Source organism: Lycorma delicatula, chromosome 1 (genome assembly GCF_047948215.1).
Source record: "Lycorma delicatula isolate Av1 chromosome 1, ASM4794821v1, whole genome shotgun sequence".
In the NCBI taxonomy this organism is placed as follows: domain Eukaryota; kingdom Metazoa; phylum Arthropoda; class Insecta; order Hemiptera; family Fulgoridae; genus Lycorma; species Lycorma delicatula.
This window is the reverse complement of record NC_134455.1, coordinates 399146564-399168892: the sequence shown is the minus strand read 5'-3', so window position 1 is coordinate 399168892 and position 22329 is coordinate 399146564. Positions and strand designations below refer to the sequence as shown.

The 22329-nt window shown below is 31.6% G+C and overlaps 1 protein-coding gene across 2 annotated transcripts in view; it reads left to right on the top strand.

Annotated features, from left to right (window-relative positions):
* vtd (RAD21 cohesin complex component verthandi) overlaps window positions 1-22329 on the top strand; it is a 76333-nt gene that overhangs the window by 35657 nt on the left and 18347 nt on the right. Inside the window, exons 8-10 of one of the 2 annotated variants that reach the window (XM_075353950.1) lie at window positions 13329-13549; window positions 16988-17167; window positions 21024-21299. In XM_075353950.1, coding sequence (XP_075210065.1) covers window positions 13329-13549; window positions 16988-17167; window positions 21024-21299 — 677 coding nt within the window. Of the gene's footprint in view, window positions 1-13313; window positions 13550-16987; window positions 17168-21023; window positions 21300-22329 lie in introns of both variants that reach the window. The other variant, XM_075353949.1, reaches the window with a different exon arrangement.

Genomic DNA, 22329 nt, shown 5'->3' with positions numbered 1-22329 from the left:
TCCATATAGGACTTGCTATAGTCATTTATGTAATATAGCAGTAGAAGATGTTACATGTATAGTTCTGGCTACAAGCGAAACAGGAAGACTTAATGTAGTTAAAAGTGTAATAAAGTTAGAGAGAATAGAGGAATTCAATTTTAAGGTCTGCCAGAAGGCATACCTAAAAATAGGCTTTAGCACTTCACCACTCGGTTACATTAGTAGTCAAGAATATTTGACTTGGTAAAACTACACTGAACAGTTAATGTGTATGCTCACACTTTACCATATGTGTAAACATGTTTGAAATATTGCATGATTGCATTACATTTCGGTAAACTTTTATCTTTAATCCCTTTTCATATGAACTAATTTTACGGAATTCATCAATATACTTTAATAATCCTTTTGGTTGTGTGTCAGTAATTAAATTTTCATGTAAATCATTCATACTTTAATCTCTAACATTTTTTGACCGACAAGTTTCACTGTTACATGGTAAATCAGTATTTCTAAATATTATTTAACATATTTATCTTGGGTTCAAATTATATAAAGTTGTAATATTTTCCTGATTTTAAAAATTTTGAACCAATTTGTACCGAACTATTTTTTGCTATTTCTTAAGCTGCAGAATCGTTCAGGATTTGATTGTTGATGGAAATGTCTCAATCTTTGTAAACGCTTGTTAAAATAATATTGCATATTATATTTAAGTCCCTAAAATTGCTAAAAATGGGTTTAGAAGTTTTAAACCCAATTTAAAATGATTGAATAAAAAATTGGGTTTAATTTGTTAAAATTGGGACTAACAGTCTGTAAAATTGGGTTTTATAAAGTTGTCAAAGAATGCTACTTTTGTTTTAAACAATATTTTTTTTAAATAACCTACATTTAGGAGAAGACCAATTTGGTTTCAGGAAAAGTATAGGGACAAGGGAAGCAATTTTAGTGCTCACATTAATAGTAGAAGGAAGATTAAAGAAAAAAATAACACACATGGCATTTATAGACTTAGAAAAGGCATTTGATAACGTAAACTGGAATAAAATGTTTAGCAATTTAAAAAATTTAGGGTTCAAGTTTAGAGATAAAAGAACAATCGCTAACATTTACAGGTACCAAACTGCAACAGTAATAATCGAAGAACATGATAAAGAAGCTGTAATAAAAAATGGAGTCTGTCAAGTATATTCCCTATCCCCATTACTTTGTAATCTTTACATAGAACTAGCAGTTAATGATGAGTTAAAGAGCAGTTTAGATCCGGAGTAACAATGCAACATGAAAAGATAAAGATGCTACGATTTGCTGATATAGTAATTCTAGCTGAGAGTAAAAAAAGATTTAGAAGAAACAAGGAATGGCATGGATGAAGTCTGCAAGAACTACTGCTTGAAAATAAACAAGAACAAATGAAGGTAATAAACTGTAGTAGAAATAAAGTAGATGGACAACTGAATATAAAAGTTGGACAAGAAAAAATTATGGAGGTAAAAGGATCTTGTTATTTGAGAAGTAGAATTGGTAAAGATGGAGCGGGAGCGATATAAAATGCCGAGTAGCGTAGGCAAAACGATTTTTCAGTCAGAGATATAATTTGCTTACATCAAAAATCAATTTAAACATCAGGAAAGTATTTTTGAAAGTATATGTTTATAGTGTAGCTTTATATGAAAGTGAAACTTGGATGATCGGAGTACCTGAGAAGAAAGATTAGAGGCTTTTGAAATGCGGTGCTGTAGGAGAATGTTAAAAATCAGATGGGTGGATAAAGTGGCAAATGAAGAGGTATTGCGGTAAATCATTAAAGAAAGAAGCATTTGGAAAAATCTATCTAAAAGAAGAGACTTATAGGCCACTAATTAAGATATTGGTGGGCAGGTAGGTGGGAAAAATTCTGCAGGCGGGAATTTTTGGATATGTAAAACAAATTGTTAGGGATGTAGGATGTAGCGGTATACAGAAATGAAATGACTGGCACTAGATAGTGAATCTTGGAGAGCTGCATCAAACCACTCAAATGACTGAAGAAAAAACCTACATTTCTGGTTAGCATGAGTTGATGTAATAATTACTTTTAGTTGTACATTTTTCTGAGAAGTCTATGTTCATTTTGCATTAGGTGAATTTAATAAGCGTGTAATTTGAATTTATATCTTATAAAATTATAGCATCTAATAGATTTTAGGTGAAAAAAGAATTTCTAGTATAATTTTTCTGTAATTTTGAGTTCATATTTCTAAAATAAATAGGTCAGTTGTGTATTGTCCTTATATTTTTAATGGTTTATACTTCAAAGAATTTTTCTTGCTATTAATACGTTCTTATGTAGTTCTTATTTAGTTTAACTTAACAGATAATGAAATGTAAATTAACAAATGGTAGCTGCGCTAACATGGATAGAAGGTAAGCCACCCATACAATGAATTATTTATTTTATTTTTTTTATTTTATTCTTCTAAACAGTCAGTTTGTGATTAAATCAGGTTTGTTTGAGTTTGATTTTTATAATTGAAATGTTTGTAATAAACATTTAACATGTTCATATAAAATTACCCGTCATACTTTTTTGTCTTCTGGTACTTATTATTATTTTGACACCTTCAAATAAAAATATGATTATTCCTTGGATTTATTCCAAAAATTACAATGAGATGGCATTAATTTTTGCTGCCTTATCTGTCATTGAATTTGAATTATTATATTTTTGAAAATGTTTTGTGAATTGTTGGTGATTTTCTTGAATTTCACTAACTTTTTATTTTTGAAGTGGATATTCTCGTAGTTTATCTTTATTTATGTGCAACTGTATGTCTGTTGTAGTAGGTGAATTGATATCCATTTTTTGCAGATTTTGAATAGATATGGGTCTTACAGTAAATGAGTTCATAATAAATTGTGTTGCAATATTTTCTGTTGTTTCTATATTCAATGTTTTTTTTAATCTTCTCTCCTTGGTGCCAATATGTAGTTATAAATTTTAAAAATCGATTGTACCCAAAATGTGTTGTGTAGTCATTTTATTCTGTTTCTCAGATGAGATATGTTAAATAGCAGTAAAAAGTTATAGTTAAAAAAGAGTAATTACCGTAGTTCAAAAATTTATAAAAACGAAATTAGGAAAATTATTTTCCACAAGTTTAGAGAGCATTTCTAAAAATGGTTGAAAATTCTGTATAGATTATTATGACAAATGATTTGCTTTGTTGGCTGGTAATTTTTTTTAAATAAAAATTTGTCTCCAGAGATAGGCATGTATATAGTAGATTATGATCAATCATTCTATTTTTATATTAACTTAAATAACATAACGTGTGTATGTATGTGTGTAATTAGTATAATTTATCAATAAAACATAATTAAATGAAAATGATAATTTTCTTTCATACATTGATGATTTTTAACTTTGTCTTTAGTTTGTATTAAAATTTAAGATTTATTTCTAAATTCTTTAACTAAAAAAGTTTTTATAAATGCACTTTTATATCTGCATCTACCTTATTACAATATTTCTTATCTTTATTGCTTAAAATTTTGGATCGGTTCTTTCTAATCTTTTAATAAAATATCTGACATTTATGTATATAAATGTTATAATATTTACTCTTAAATTGTACATCATGATAACATCTGAAGATTGAGACATTTTAAAACAATTCATTTTCCTCTAATAAATATGATGATACAAATATATTGAACAGGCGATGAATGTGACAGATTTTAATGTACCATAAGATGTTTCAATACTTATGCAATTACTTTTTTTTATAAACACAGAAAAAGTATTACAATGACTTCAGTCAAATAATATCATTCTTAATACTCAATTAAAACTGGATGGAACAGAACCCAAGGATATCAGGTAGGATATACTCCCTATTCATCGCAGAGCCTGAACATTAGTACCTTGCTGCTGGGTCTTTCTTACAATTGATCGGTTTTTTATTTATTTACTTAATGGCAGTTATATTTTTGTTTTGTTTTAAAACAAAATTAGGGATCGCATTTCAATTGTTTGCAGATTTACTTGAATGTATTATTACTTTATCCTTCACAGATAGTTAGATATTATTTGCGCCTTTCTCCTGGCACGATTCCCCATCAATCCTAAAAGCCTCTCAATGCTAGTCCCTTGCATCTTTTTTTAAAAGCCTCTGGGGTCACAGTTAGATATTGCTTCAGAGGATGAGATAGAATGACAGTTTTGTTACATGTGAAAATGCCATGTCTTTCATCTAGCAGGAATGCGCCTGATGGGACCGTAGTTATTGGAGGGTACAATCCACTCCCTTTATGGAGGGAGTGGCGTGTGCTTTCAGTTGGCCAATAATTTTAAGTTTAAGGAAGGATGATGAATCTAGGATTTGTCAATTTTTTTTCTTTTTCTTCATTTTCTTAACAGTAGCTGAGCTGAGCTCACTGAAGTGAGATATTATTTCTTTGTGCCTGACTGTGGTTTTTGGAAGCAAAACCACTTGTAACTTTTTCTTGTTCTTTCCATTGGAAGGCTGATTTCTTCCCCCTCTACATTGCTGTCTTTTGGCAGTTTTTTTATCTTCTCTTTGTAGGATAGAGGATTGTGGGGAGAACTTCAATTATATTATAATCATTCATGTTCTTGAGGAGTAGATTGATCACACTGATAAAAAAATTTTTTTTTAGTTGCTATTTTGTTGTAAATACAATTTTTCTATCACTTAGTTTTAAATTACGCTTCAGAAAAAAAATTAATGGAAAATGTAGTTAAAATCTGTAAAATATATAATTTTGCACGGCCATACCTGTGTTAGAATGATTTCGCTGATGTTTTCTTTTATAAAATGTTTTCTCAGGCACATCATGAATTAATGTTCGACAGTAATCGGTTAGCATGTTAGTATTCCTTATCCCTTTATAGCGGCTTTCCATCACTGAAATGTCTTGGTGGAAAGGTTCATCATGTTCGTCGATTATGTTTCCGAGGTTGTCCGGGAAAAAATCCAGATGTGAGTGGAGGAAATGTGTTTTTAAAGACATATTACATCCCATAGGTCTGTTTAAACTAAGAAGTTGATTACATCCCATAGGTTTGTATTAACTAAAGAGTTGATTATCAATATCATGGTAATTGTCGAATTTTTGTTTGCTGAGAAAATTTTTGCAAACGTCTTTAAATGAAGGTGAAGCTAACTTCCTACATTATTTAACATTGAGTTGAATACATAATGTTTGACCAACTCTTTTATTTGAGGACTAACAAGTATTCCTTCTTAATTTTTCCTTCACTTACATTTGGAAATTTCTGCCTGATGTACAAAAATCCAGGACTATCCTTTGATTTTACAAAAAATTTTCATTAGTCCTAGCTTGATATGGTGAGGGGGTAAAAATATTTTTTTGGGTTCAACTAAGGGCCCATGAATAATGTTTTTCCCTAGCTCGGCTGTTACATTCACAAAGAAAACACATGTATTTAGTATAACCTAACTGCATGCCCAACAAAATAGCTATAAATTTCAAATCACCACATATGTTGCAGCTATATTTTCTATAATTTATTTCTTCAAGAACATATTTCATCACATCGTATGTCTCTTTCAAATTAATACCATAAGCAATTTGTATAGAAGGATATTTGTTACCATTGTGTAGTAGAACCACTTTTGAACTATACTTGGACGATCTATGAAAAGGCAGCAGTCAGGTTTATGAGCTTGTCCTAAGTGCAACATAAGCTCATCAATATTTGTGCATTTTCATCACTAAAGTACTGAGTAAGTTCTTTTTGTCTGTTTCGAAAACCAAAAATTTTTGTTTATTTAAAATAAGAAATTGCAACATTGCATTCTTGATCCTAAGAGTTCAGCTTGATTTTTTGATAATTATAAATCCCTAACCAAGTCATTTAATTCACCTTGTGGTGTAAGTTTGGGCTTATTGAAGGATAATTCAAAATCGTTGTCTTTAGTAGTGCCTGATTTTTCATCACTGCTTTTGAAACATACATTCACAGGTGGCTCAGAACTGGAATAATTTGACTGTGAGGTACAGGCCTGATTGCAATGAAGGATATTTTACTGTATGTTTAAACCTTTTAGAAATTCCAGACACACTTGTTCAACAATCAGTTACATGATCGTTTGGTTCATGCCAAATTGTAGGTACACCAAATGGAAAAGCCTTCTGTTTACATTTGAGCCATCCTCTTAAATATATAGAACAATTAGTGCATACTATATGAGGAGCCCACGTCTTATCCTGATCACCAATTTTACACTGAAAGTACAAACTATATGCTTTTTTAATTAAAGGTGTAATGTTTTTTCTATTTGATTTTACGGTAAACTCAGTATATACATAACAAAAGGCATCCACATCATTTACACAATTTCGAGGCATTTTGACACTGCACTGTTAACAAATTTAAGAGAGCAATAAGACTGAACAAAATTAATTGATTCCTAAATCCAGTGCTTAATACAGACAACGCAGCTGTGTTTTCAGTTACATGTTTTGACCTGCTCAGACATGATGAATCTTGTCCATGAAGGGTACTCTTCAATATTAGATATGTCATAATACGTGACTATGGTATGATTTAATTCTTTACCTAGTATTGTTTATTTATAGCTTACGAATTATGTTAACAAAGTTAGACAATAAAAAATGGCCTAATGAAATACAATATAGGAGCTTAAAATGCTAACTGTACGTTGACAAATGAAAAAAATCCTTTAATTAAAATTTAAACATTTTTAGAAAATGGTGGTTGATAGAAAGATTCTGAGTTCATATTCGTTTTTAGCATCAAAAAAACATAAAAATCATGTATCACATGTTAGGAAACAGAAATCAGCCATTGACACTTTGTTCTACACAAATGCATATCTCGGAAGGGTTTGGGAGGATCATGAAGCTGAAAAAGTTGTCCTCAAACTCGACAGAATGAGATTTATTATATCTTCATAACCTCATCATGAGAAAAATTTGTATTGTCTAAAAAAAAAACTAACCAGTAATAAAGGTGTTTTCTGGTATTAAATTAACCAGAAAGAAGTTTGAAGAGCTATTAAAACTGATATAGAACATATTCTTGTAAAAAATCTTATTGCTCTTTGAAGTACAAAATTTACTGTATTTTTCTATATAGTTCCGCTGTTGTTATGGCACATATCATAGTAGGGAACCAGAAATTATATTTCTTCATTACAGAATGAAGCCGCCTGGGAAGTATGCCACATATTAACGACTCATTTGACCCGTCATGGAACTTTTGGCCAGCGAGGAAGTTTTTAAAGTACAGGAGCAGGTAACAACAGTTACTTGATCCAAGTTACCGACTGTATGGGAGATGATCGAACTGTTCCCAGTCAAAGATCTTGAGAAGATATTGCATTATGGCGGCTGTGTATGGTTGTCATGAATCAATACAATATCCCGGGTGAGCTAGTCATGTTGCTTACCCGGATAATAAGTGTAATTTTTCAACATTTTTGCAATAATCACTATCGATTGAGCAGCCTCAAAACAAAAAGTCAAGTAAAACCCCTTTTTTTCCTGAAATACTGTCCACATGATCTTCGGAATGGAAAACATTGGCTTGCATTTTGTCTTACTGGATCATCATTCTGTAGATTGTAGTTTTGTTTCAGGCATTATATGTTACAACCATATCCATGTTGCATGTCCCTGGCGATTATGGCTCACAAAGTCATTACTTGTTCTCTGTATAGAGTCAAAACCGTTTAATTTTGTGTTCTTCCATAAGCATCTTGGGTAACCTATGTGTACACAATTTCTGATAGTTCAGTTTCTCAAACAGAATTTTGTGTAGAAACAATCGTGAAATTTGTAGAAAGAGATGTGATGTGATGGTGAATTGTTGGTTTGCTTTCATCTTGTCATCATTACACACATCAAATCGTCAGTAATCAAAAATAGTTGAATGCTCCATTCATCGTCGATCATACACGTGCCTTCTTTATTAAACAGTTACACCCATCTGTGTACTGTGGAATTATTCATTGCATTTTCTTCATTAATGTTAATTGTAAATATCGACCAGTTTAGTATTCCTTTTGAGAAACTGATAACAAGCTGCAGGTGGTTTGAGTTTTTTAAACATTATAAACATGTATTAATTAGATAACTGGATAAGAATGGCATCTGTCTCCTCCTAACATATAAGGATACTCGCCATACATGCGTAGAATCACTTTGTGGATGTACCTCATACTGTATTGTGCGTAGGTAGTAACCAGAAGTTGTTTCATGTGACCGTGTAGATCTGTTCGGTATGTTCATGTGAGTTTCATACTGCTTAAAAAGAATGCTTCAGTAAATTGAAATCTTCTTGCGAGAAGGCTCTGAAACCACTCAAATAGTTCAAACCTGTTATTTAAGTACTTTTGGTTATCTTATCTTTCGTGATAACTATTTTTAATGAGCTAATATTGATAGTGCGCGACCAAAAAATCATTTTTGAAACATGTTTATTACTGGACTCGCACATCCATTTTCTCTTAAGTAAATAGATTGTGTAGTTTAATTTAAAAAATGAAAAACATTTGGTCTTTTATTTCATATTTTATAGTTTTGTACAGAAATCAGTAGTACGTAGAATAAATACCACACTGGCTGGGATTTGAACTTTTTCATTGCCAGTATAGATATGCTGCCATGTAGCTGATGGAGACTTACTGAACTTTGATTAATTGGATTTATTTGGAAACCGAGTTTATTCTTTATTAAAGATTCTATCGAGGTGATTTACTAAATTTAATAGTAAAACTATTTGTCTCCTGTTGTCCTGCCTTAACCATATTGTAAATACGGTTTATATTTACAATATATGCTTCCAATAAGGTTGTTTCAATTGTTAAAATTAATTTTTTTGATGAATAAAACTTCAATGTAGTTCATAGTTTAGTAGTTTCAGATTATTTAATTTGCGATTGAATTTCTGATCTAGATTTACTTTTTATCAGTTTTTTAACTAAGAGAGCTGTTTTTAGCGTTGCATTAAACAAAGTTTGTTTTAGAATTTTCATCATTACTTATTTTCTTAGATCTCCAAAACCGCAAAGAATATTTGAAAGGATTTGGTTAATAACTTCATGAGAAATAAATTATGTAAAAAATAAATTGTAAGCCTATAAAACTTGCAGGACTTCAAATAAATTAGCCAGAACTTTTATCTGACAGAATTACTGAAGACGACTTGTTTGTTAACTATATCTTATGTTAAGAATGGAATTGGTGTATATAATAAATTTTCCCCCAGAAAAGGGTACACTAATATTACTTTGTTACTGTGTGCTGCCTGCCGCAGTCTTTTTTTACAGGCTGTAATATATCTAAAGAGAAATGATGAGTTATACACATACAGTTGGTCCCTATGGTAAAGGAGGATCAGTAAAGGTGTCATTTATAGGGCTGAGTTTTATCTACGTTTTGGTGGGGTTGGTGTGCTGACATGCAGTAGTGTATATTTGACTGTAAAAATGGAGAATCACTTTATTCCTCAATTTTCTCAGTAAGCCTGGCATGCTATATACTTTTGGGGTGAAACTGGTATTTCATATAAGGTTGCCTACAACCTTTTTTGTTTCAGTATCTTATATACAAAGACGCTATTAAAACTAAAATTTAAGTTTTATCTTACTTTCCTGGCTGTTTCATTTTTACGATTAAATTGTTATTGTTATGTTTGTAAATGAATTTTATTAGAAAATTCATTGAACCATTCATCGATTATGTAGCGTTGTATTTGTCAATATATACAAGAAGTCTAAGAGTGTATGCTATTCTTAGAATGTAAAGCTTGATATTAAGATCAGAATTGATTATTGTGATATGTATTTATTGATAATATTATACCATGAAATGGTTATAAAAGGATGATGCTGTTGTGTACGGTAGTCATCTCAATTTTCAAATTAATTATGACTGCAGAATAATCAAAATTCTGAAATTTTATGTTGAGTAATCAGTAGGTGATCATAAAGTGTATAGTTTTAAGTTTAATATTTAAATTTTAATCTAATTTTATTGTATTTTGATGAAATCAGCTCTTGATTTTCCTTGCTGTATTTTTTTTTCTATAAAAAATATTTTAAATCATTTACTCAAACTCTCTACATGAAGTTACCTGTTTTTATATATATACATATTATTAAGCTTCTGTTTTCTTTCTTATTAAATTATTGTATAATTATATATATTATTTAATAAAGTACTGTTTTTAACATATATCCTTCATGACCTTGAACGTGATAAGCAATAGTAATGAAGGTAAAATGGATGAAATATTAGGTAAAAACATTGTCAAAATTAAAACATGTTTAAAAGATACAATAATTCATTCATCATAGCAGTTTTTCCCCTCATTCCCAAAATATAAGTATTAAAATTAATCTTAGAACCCGAAGTTGAAAGTGTAATGTTATTTATAGTGTTGAAATGTTACGATTTTTTATTTATTTGTACTTTATAAATTGCAAAACAATTTTACAATTTATTTTTAAAAAATTATTAAAATTTGCTAGAAAAAAATTTTGTTTTGCAAATATGATTTCCTTACCTGAAAAGTTATAAAAATATTTTTTTAAATATAAAGCTTAAAAAATATTTCAAGTATTAATTTTCTAAAATTTCATTTAAGTGTTTTTTTAGAAAAACATATATCTTGTATCTACAATAATAGAAAAGGAAAGATGTCATAGTTAAAAGTAATAGTATCTGAAATGCAAAACCACATTTTTTACTGTACAACCAAGCACATATGTCAAAAAAATTACTAAACAAACCGATACTTCGGGGTAGAAAAATCTGTTTGAATTTACGTATCTTGTTCAAAATATATGCTGATGGCATTTGTAAATTATAGTAGAAATTGATTTTTTCTGAATTATCAGAGATAGTATCATATAGGTCACGTGTTTTTGTAGGTGATATTCACATTCCAGGCCATTTATCTTGCAAACTTTGAAAAGAGCATACAAATTACTACAAAAGTTATGCTAGGAAGGGGATGTCTGTTGGTGACCTTGATCTTGTCACCATGAGGTGTCTCCCACTTTTTTTTATTGTAGGTAAATTTTTTGTATTGTGCATAGTTTACAAGAAAATCACCTGAGTGGAAACTATATATATATATATATATATATATATATATATATATATCATAGCATAATCAGTGTTTATGATACTAATGCTCAAGGTCCACAAATACATGTTGAAAAATCAACTTCCTGTGGTTCTGCTGTATTTCATCGTGTTCAGATTCTGATTGGTTTAATTAATTAATTTTACATGGATAATATAATAATTTTTTTTTTTTCATTTGTTCCAAGTACCTTATAAAAATATAAGAAACTCGTAAATTATGAAATGCTCAATCAAAATCAGATTTTCAGCTCATAAAATCGATCTCATTCATCTCAACAGTACCTGGGTAGAAGCAGAAATATTAATAATTAAATTATAGAATAACTGTATTAACTACTTTAAAGTAGTATTACAATGTACAGATTTTAAATAGATTTAACTTTTGATTTAACCCTATTCTATTCAATATCATTTTTCTAAGTTTAATTAAATTAATTAGTACTGGAAAAGCATGGGCTAAGTCTTAAAAAAATATAAAAATGCTTTTTTTTTAAATATGCCGGCCTTCCCTTTTCAAATAGCGTTCTTGGGAGTGTACCATAGATTTCAGGTGCCTCTTCCATTCCTCAAAAATGTTAGAAAACCAGCACTGCCTGCGATAATTCCTTGATGTTTTCTAGTGTCAAAGCATGCTAGATGTGGAGATTACTGGTGGTGTAGATCAAATGTATTGTTCTTTATCAAAAACTTTGTAATATTGAAGGAGGTGTGTGTAGGCATACTGTCATAGTGCAATAGCCAATTTTGTTGCACCCACAATTCTGGTCTTTATCACCGCATACATCTCGAGCACCTCAGAACATCAAAATTAAAGTCAGAATTAACCGTAACACCAGCAGGTACAAATTCTCGGTGAATGATGTCTTTGATGTCAAAGGACATGACCAGCTTGCATTTCATGATGCTTGTGACCTGTCATCTCTTCTTTGGTCTTTGTAGCTGCAGGCTCATCTACTGTGGTTTTATCGCAGCTGTAAATATAATTTTTATCTCTGGTTATGGCCCTGTACGTGAAAATAGGATCGCCGTTATCATATCGTGAAGTTCATATAACTCATGTTTAAGTTTTCCATTAGGATTACTTGGCAGGTCTCATAATCAATTCCAACTGCGGCGCATAATTCATGGATTGCTCGGTGAAATGTTTGACTTAAACAGATCTTTAAAAGCTTCATAAAGTATTCCAAAAGTCTCATTAGCCTATTTCCCGTAAAGTTTTCCGAGTTTTGCACAAAATTTTATGCAGACCTGTCGTCAAAATTTATTAGCCTGCAGACTTATGACAACATAAGGTTATTAAATTGTACCTACGTGGAGCATGTGCACACACATTCTGATAAAGTAGACTGAGGAGCAATGACCCGCAGTGTCGTCCTGTATAGTACTCTTGTATTGTAGAGTCGCTGTGAATGCAGTCTAGAAACATTCCAGTATCAAATTTTGTTTGTTAATAATTTTCCGTATTGTATTCATGAATTCTTAGACTTGTCCTGACTGAGTTCCGCTAAACAATGAAACAACATTATCTCTTACTAAAAAAAAAAAATAAACATAAACTAAATAATAAAAACAAACATGACATAAGAAAAGAAAAAATAATAATGGATCATTCACTATTACGTTAACATTATAATGTAACAGGAGTGAACTTTTCAAATTGTAAAAGCTGACCTAGTGACAATATAGTTCTATAGAATTGTGATCACTTGGAAGTTAGGTTAGTCCATTGATATTTATGAGCATTAAATTGTAAGTATGAGTACGGTAAAGATCATTAACTTATTTTAATGCGAGTTTCTGCTTCTAAGAAATATTAACAGCTGTGTGAAATTTGTTCAACCTTATTAATTTGTTAGAGAATTGTTTAAAAAAAAGTTTGCACTCATATGAAATTACATTTGTCCTTTTCTATATCTTTATAAGTAATCGTTTATTATTAATGCTTCAGTGATACTAATTTTGCCCTTTTTTATAACTGAGTTTTGGTGATGTTTTGCTAATTTTTTTTTTAAGAAAGATAAAGAGAAGCTTAATTTTTATGTGTTGTTTTGTGAATTGATATTAACCACAATAAGTTTTCATAAATATATATAGGCATTGATAAATCAAGAGTTGACGAATTGGTATTGTAGATTAGGTATGAACTGAAGTGTCAAAAGTTTATGTTGGTTGCCTGACAGGTTGTTTTGTAATAGGATTCACAAAAACTAAACGCAAACGGAAGTTAATAGTGGATGAAGTGAAAAACATATCAGGTGAAGAAATGAAGGCTCAGTTGAGCGATACGACTGATATTGTTACGACTTTGGACTTAGCACCACCCACTAAACGATTGATGCATTGGAAAGAAACCGGAGGTGTTGAAAAACTCTTTGCCTTAACCGGACGCAACATTCCTGCAAGAGCTCTGTTTAAGGTAAAACGTTTTTCATTTGTTGCTAAGATATGTGTTTAATAATAATCTGATATGATGTGTCTGAGAACATATTATTTTTTATATGTTTACTTATTTTATGTGTTCACGCTTGAAAAAATTACTGCTTTTATGTATTTTTTTTATCATGTGGTCTTGTTTTCATGTACTTATGCATTGGATATAATATTTTTTTTAGTCGCTAATTAATGAGGAAGATTATAATTACTTTATAAAAGGAGTCGCAATTCCTTACAAGTCTTTTTCCACTGTACATTACCCTTTTACTATCTAGGCTTGCTCTTTTCTCAATCTCCATTCCAGAATAACTTTTCTTGTTCGTCAAAACCCTGTATCATTAAACCCAACTTTTTTATCCGTTCTTAAACCCCCACAGAACTGCTTCGTAATGACATCGTTAAAAGAAAAAATTCTTTAAATCCCATTGCATTTTTTATCTTGTACATTTTTTCATCGGTGATCATTGTTTCCGCATTAAAAATGATTCCCTATCTCATCGATTCTATTTACCCTTCCCATCTGACTAGCAATTTTCTTATCCTTTCTCCGGTTTAATTTCAAATTGTAATTTAAATTCCTTCATTGTGTTCTCTCCTGATAATTTCATGTTGTTACATCTGACTGTTAAACTGCTGGTCTATTTTTCTAATTGATTCCTGATCTTTTCTACCGATATTAAATAAAACGGCTTGACCGTTAAACCTCTTTCTTCGTTGACATATCCATAACCAAATTGAAAATTTAGGGGCTCTTATGTCTGTCATGATATTTATATTTACAGGAAAAAACCTCTTAATTCAGTTCTTCAACTAAACATTGCGTAAGCCTTTTTAATCATCCTTGTAATTATCCTCACATAATTTTTCCTCCACCATCAAATTTATCGACAGAATTCACTCGTTAGCTTATACATCTATAAAAACCATATGTGTAGACTTCATAAGCTATTTTTTGTTACCGCAGATATAGTTTACAGTATTAAACTTTTTGTGCTACTTAACAAAATTTCAACTTAGTACATTACCATTTTGATCGGTGTGAACTGATACTTTCAATACTAGAAGCGTAGGGTAGTGAATAAACTTTCATTACCGGCCGAGTTTGAGTTTGCAACCTTGACATGACTTTTACACCCTTTACTTTCCATTTTTATAAACAACAAAAATCTGAAAATATATTCTTGTGTGAATTAAAATTTACTATTATTTTTAAAATGGAATTTAATACTGGTGTGTTAAGTTTGTAATGGAAAATTTGAATTAACAATAATTAAAACTTGGCTGAACATCATGTTTTTCTGAAATATGAATACTTTGACAACTGAAAATTACAAAATTACAAAATTCTAAAACTAAATTTTTTCCCACTATTGCCTTAAGGTTTTTTTTTAGAGATAATTGAATCTACAATATTTTTCAACTTGTAACCATAATGTAATCGTATTTAGAAATGAACAGCTATAATAGTTTGTGAGCATTTATGTATTCCTGACTTATGTATAAAAACAGATTTATAATTCATATTTAGTAGAATTAGAAGTATTTATAAATTGTGAGATGAAGTGACCGATGAATAACTACACATCAATATATATCAGCTGATACAGTCTCAAATTTAATAAAAATACAATGAACTTTTAATTTAATAACATATAGGAAACAAAAATTGTTCAAAGTAAATGGCAAAATATTTTATATGGAAGTGATATAAGAATAAATTTTAGAGATTTTTTTTTCTACTGTAATAAATAATGTTGAGTTTTATGATATTGATTCTACTGTTCAACAGTTGAGTCAATTTTTTTACATTGATATTTTTTTGTCATACATCATTTAATATTTATTTCTAGATGTAGCATTCATAGTCATTTTGCCGACAAACAGAATTCTGATATATTTTCTGATAGGACAGATGTCACCTTTTACCTATAAAACTATTTGTTATTCCAATAGCTACATACATAAACTTATAAGTGAATGTTGAATATATAGTGCAAATATTTATACTTAAAATTGAATAATTTGTTTATTTTTTGATTGTGACAAAGTACGTACAATTTTTCTCTTTTTTTCATAATTTCATTTGTCATCTTTTTATATATAAATTGTTTTCTGACAAGAGAAGATTTTAACTTGGAGGAAAATTCCATGTACAGATACAGAGCAGTGTTGAGTATCTACAAGGTGCGATTGGAAGGTTTTAAGCCAAGTGCTGCCACAGCTCGATAGAAAGGGGTAGGTTTGCCCACAGGTGTGCAAGGAGAAGCTTGTTTTGTCTTTTAAACATCCTGGAAAAATCACTGCGATATTTGTGTTCGGTATAGAATGGCATTGTAGTTGGTGAATACGTGTTTTTCGTTCTCTGCAATTTATTGATTTTGCAAAATGGATGAAAACTGAACAAGTATGTGTCAAATTTTCCTTGAAATGAAGAAATTGGTTTCAGAGATGATTTGGTAACTCTTAAATACAGGAATAAATTCTGAGCCGATCAAATGTTTTTATCTGGTTTAACAGATTTAAAGATGGTTGCTGATCGGTTGAAGATGACACCCCCCCCAGTCATGGCTGGGCTTCCACTTCAAACATCGACAAAAACATTGTGACTTAAAATTAGGGGGATAGCTGATCATAAACAAAACTTAATTTAAGTTTCTGTGCAGTTCAGTCAAATTTACGTGATTTGAACATGTAACTAGTGTCCACAAAATTCCTTCTGAAATTGTCAGACTGGCAGAAACAACACACTTAAAGTAACCTAAGAATCATGTAGAAACTGACCCAGGTTTGTTAAGTAGGGTAATTAAAGACGATGAATTTTGAGTTTATGGGTATGAACCAGAAACAGGCACAATCATCACAGTGGAAAGGTCCAAGTTCACCATAACCAAAAAAAGTATGACTAAATAGTCAGATTTTATGACGATGATGGTGGTTTTCCTTGATTCAAAAGTATTGTGCATCACAAATCTTCCCCTAGGGAGCAGAAAGTCAAACAGGAATACTATAAACTGTCCTTCAGCATTTGCAAAAAAAATTGTGGAAGAAAAGGCCTGCACTCTGGCAAGACAAGAATTGTTCCACCATAATGATGCAGCTCATTTTGCATTCTCATTCGCGGAATTTTTGGCCAAATTCCAAATTGCTGCGCTTTCACAACCCTTTGTATTCCTTAATTTAGTCCTGCTGATTTCTACTTGTTTCCTGAATTTAAATTTTCACTGAAAGGAAACCGATTTGACTTTGAAGACATCCAGGTAAACAGATAGGGTTCTTAACACCCTTAAGAAAGAAATTTCCAAGAATGCTTCCAAAAGTGTAAACCTGTAAAGTGTACCTTCTGTTTGCGTTAAGCCACATAAGTTCACTTAATGGATGATTTATATTTTATTCAACTAAATTCGCATATTTTTTTTTACAGAATTATCAGAGACACTTGACCAGTCGTGCTGTACCAAATGATGATTATGGCATCCTTGGTGATGGAGAGAAAGACCAATTGCCTCTTGAACCACAAGAACAGTTGGAACAGCCAGCGGTTCCTGCTGTTGAACCCGGCCGACGCGGGAGAAAACGCAAACAACCAGAACTGGAAGAACAGGTACAGTACTCATTTGTAGAATAACTACGCTACAAACTCGAGGAATTGTGAGAATTAAAAAAGAAAGATTTAATCGCACAATTCCTTGAGTTCTTGCTTTTATATTCCCCAACACCAGTGCAGTTGTAACATTGGAATTGTTTATTCTTTCCATCTTCTAAGTATATAAAATGTTTGATTAATTTCCAAGATTTATCTGTGAATGAATGTTTGTGTTAAATTTTTATATATTTCAGATTTGTTATAGTACTTTATCAAATATCACCCACCTTCTTGTTGAGAATTCTTTTTTTTCTCCTAGTACATCCTGAAGACTGGATTGTCATACAACTCTTATCCCTCGATAAATTATTTATAATTTATCTCATCATTAGCATGATTACTTTGTTTCAAGAACAAAAGTTGTTTTAATTGATTTTTGCCATTTTTTTTTCTTACTATATGTAAAAGTGTTAGCCTGAAGATTGAATGAAAAATAATAAAAAACAGAAAACCATCAGTTATTGAACAGTTGAGATTATCTGAGCAAGGCGATGGATTCTTTATTTTTTAGCTTAGAAACTAGTAGTTGGGTATATACATAAGGATTTTCCAGAGTATGTTTTTGACTGACTGGTAAATAATTAATGTAAGATAATTATGAGGGTTGTCTGAAAAGTTTTGAGCCTAACATAGAAAGACTTATTTTTTCTGTCAAATATATTATTTTTCAACACAGTCTCCTTTAAAGTCGATATACTTTTTCTAGCGTTGCTCTAACCTCTTTAACCCTTCCTAATAGTAGCTGGCGTCTTTCTCCGCAGAATAGGTATTTATGTATGCGATAACCAACTCGTCTGATAAAAATTTATTTCTTCCAAGCAAAACTTTAAGGTTAGGAAACAAGAAAAAGTCGCTTGGGGCATTATTTGGTGTATATGGTGAGTGGTCAACCAATTCAAAGTGCAGTTTGTGAATTTTAGCCATGGTGACCATCGAAGGGGGTCACCAGGCGCATTGTCCTGCTGGAAAAGCACTTTTGTCTTCAAATGTGGTGGATTTTTTTTTTACAGTTTCTCTCTTCAGCTTGTCAAATAATGATGCGTAATACTCTCTCGTTATTGTTTTACCTTTTTTTAAGATAATCGTTAAACAAAATTTCTTTACTATCCCAAAAATAGTCTCCATCACCTTTTGGGCTAAAGGAACTGTCTTCGTTTTTCTCAGAGCAGGTTCATCCTCCGCAGTCCATTGTTTTGACTATTGTTTCATCTCAGAAATGTATTGGTGAATCCACGTTTCATCTACAGTTATGAATTTGCTTAAACTGCTCCAGCAGATCTTTTGAAATGTTCATGGTCCAAAGTGAGTTAACACGGCATCCAACGGGCAGATAGTTTACGCATATCCAATTCTTCAGTTAATGTATGACAAACGATATGCCCATATCCTCTACTATCGCTAACCTTAATTCATCAGTCCATTTAATTCATGTACCATTTGGTGAACTTTTTCGATGTTATCGATAGTGGTTGCAGTTTTTGATTGTTCGAACTCTCATTAACCAAGCCGGTACAGTGATGTTTAAATTCAGCTGTCCATCTTTTCACGGTGGCAAATGATGGGACAAGAGTCGCCGTAAAAAGCATCCAACACCGTTTCAATTTGTGTAAGTGTATTCCCTTTCAAATGCACGTATTTAACCACGGCATGATATTCAACTTTTTCCATTTTCACAAAAACACTCACAATGACCTTTCAAGCTTTCTTTCTTTTTTCCTGTTTTAGCCTCCAGTAACTACCGTTCAGATAATACTTCAGAGGATGATATGTATGAGTGTAAATGAAGTGTAGTCGTGTACATTCTCAGTTCGACCGTTCCTGAGATGTGTGGTTAATTGAAACCCAACCACCAAAGAACACCGGTATCCACGATCTAGTATTTAAATCCGTGTAAAAATAACTGGATTTATAATGACTTGAACGCTGGAACTCTCGACTTCTCAATCAGTTGATTTGGGAACACGCGTTCACCACTAGACCAACCCGGTGGGTTAACTCACAATGACCTACTCAACGATTATCAAACAACAGAATATCCAAAATGGCTGAAATTTTAGTGAGTACCTTAATGCACGAATATATTCCCTTTTTTTTGTGTGTGTTTAACCTCCGGATTTGCAGTCATGCAATTCTTTCCGCAGAGGATGAAATGAGTGTTTTGTAGCGTGTTTGAAAAATGCCATGCCTGACCGGGATTTGAACCCAGGACCTCCGGGTTAAAGGCCGAGATGCTACCACTATATACGACAGATGCACGAATATATTCCCTAACTTTTGTTAACGAGTGCTGCCATCTTCATGTTGAAGCTCATAACTTTTCAGACAACCTTCATGTATGTGTATGTATGTATAATGTTGTAGAAACTTATCCATACAGCTGTCACCCGTTCAGGGAGATTTGCTGCAAAACAACACCAGTTTTTATAAATGTACATTAAGGAACCTGTTATTAAAGTGTGGTGCATGCTCCATGCTTCTAAGGACGCAGATTTATTTTCAGCAATGAGTCGGTCTTGGAATAGTAGTAGTTGAATAAATTTAATGAAACTACTATTAAAAAATCTTACTTTTTATAAAAAGTAATTATTAACGTTTTTTTATGATCATAAAGGATCACTTTAGTCAGTCCATTATCCAACTATCTTCGAAATACTGTTAGGGCCTTGCGGTCTTCCCAGTACTTTTTCAAACATTCTCCTAGGAAGTTAGGATTGTCTCCTAACTGTTGATATTAGTTGTATCTACTTGGAAAGATTTTTTCCAAGTAGATACAACTTTTTACAATTTTTTTTTACAAATTAGAATTCTATTTTGTCAGTGAATATTGGCCAAACAAAATCTATCTGTTGTCTTGACTACTCGTTGCTCTATTAAAGCCTTAAATTAACTAGAAATATTAGTCTAAAGAAATATGAATGTAAGACTGAACAATTCAAGTAGTAGAATTTAAATTCAATAGGGTGAACACAAAAATTACAAGCATCAAACATTCTCCTACGAAGTTAGGATTGTCTCCTAACTGTTGATTAGTTGTATCTACTTGGAAGATTTTTTGTTTTTTATAATGTCATAATGTACAAGAATGAAAAAAAATTAGTTAATGCTGCTGCTGAGCGCCATCCAACATTAAACCATAATACTTAACTATAGGAAGTAACTTGTTGTACCTTAATTGCAGTATATTACAAGTTTCAACTCCTCAGTGCAGTCAGTCTGAGTTACAGTTTAGAGAAGATGTACGTCGTAAATCTTGAATCATAAAATTGCATTTATGTGAAATGTGAAAATTAGCTTTTGGTGATGCTCCATTGACCATGAAGACAATTTTCAAGTAGTTTGAGAAATTGTATAATGATTGTAAGGTAAGCGATCAGAAGGATATTCTTCAATATTAAAAACGCAAGGAAATGTTGAAAGAGTAAGCCAAATAGTTTCATTGAATAGGCATTATTTGGAAATTTAGTGAATGAACATCTGTTATGGTTCTGTTCAAAACATTTTTTAATAGTTCAACCTCTAGTTGAATGGTTTCTTTCTCCATATGAAACACGATGGTGTCCCACTGTTGTTTGACTGTATGTCAAAAACATTACTGTCTGTCCTCATTCATCTTATTCTCTGGATCTTGGCACTCAATATATGGCTCTTTCAGACAAAGTCAAAATGATTACTATGGTTTAATGTGTAGAATGAATTCAGGAGTCAAGTCAACAGCCATATTAAAAATATGCAGAATAAAAGATTTAATTCATCTTTCATTTTATTACTTTAATACAAGTTCTTAATTGTGTATTACTTATTTTGTATGTTACAGGTCGGTATGGGTGAGACTCTAGATCAAGTTGCAGCCGTAACTGTCCAGCAGCAGCCTCAACCTGTGGAAGAGATGCTACCAGTGCATCCACCTCCACCTGCAACACCGGGTCCTCCACCTCCTTCTGTGCCGCCTCCATCAACACCAGCACCGATTGTACCTCCTGAAACCCCTGATATGAGTCAATTAGCTTTGAACCCATCACTAGTTGAGTCTGCACCACAAACACCATATCCTCTTAATGTACCATCCATACCACAATTACAGCCTGATCAGGTTTGTTAATTTAATTGTTATTGTTGTTTGAGAACTAATTTAAGTTGAATGTGAACAAATTAGAATTCTATTTTGTCAGTGAATATTGGCCAAACAAAATCTATCTGTTGTCTTGACTACTTGTTGCTCTATTAAAGCCTTAAATTAACTAGAAATATTAGTCTAAAGAAATATGAATGTAAGACTGAACAATTCAAGTAGTAGAATTTAAATTCAATAGGGTGAACACAAAAATTAATAAAACATATACAGTCCACGAACAGTACTCAGAAACGATTGCTGAATTAGCAGCTGTAGTAAAATAATTTGAATATTTATTTAGGTTACTATAAAAGAATCGTCCTTAAGAAGAGTGGATTAAAGAAAAAGTGTTCAGAAGAAGAAAGAGAAAAGAATGTTGATAAAATAGACAGAGCATACTGGAAAGTAAAGGAAAATTTTTGGGTACATAAATTAAAACCTAATAATGTGTTAAAGAAAGATGGTACACAGATTTATAATACAAAAGCCAAAGTCGATAGCTGGGTGGAATATATTGAAGAGTTATACAGGGGAAATAATTTAGAAAAAATTGGTGTTATAGAGGAAGAAGAGAAAGTCGAAGAGGATGAAAGGGGAGAAACAATACTGAGATCTGAATTTTAAGATAATATTAAAAGATTTGAATGGCAGAAAGGCTCCTGGAATAGATGGAATACCTGCAGAATTATTGCGCAGTGCAGGTGAGGAAGCGATTGATAGATTATTCAAACTGGTGTGTAATATTTTTGAAAAAGGGGAAGTTCCATCAGACTTCAAAAAGAGTGTTATAGTCAGGATACCAAAGAAAGCAGGAGCAGATAAATGTGAAGAATACAGAACAATTAGCTTAACTAGCCGTGCATAAAAAATCTTAACTAGAATTCAGAGGAGAGTGGAAGATGTGTTAGAAGACAATTTGGTTTCAGGAAAAGTATAGGGACAAGGGAAGCAATTTTAGGGCTCAGATTAATAGTAGGAAGATTAAAGAAAAACAAACTGACATACTTGG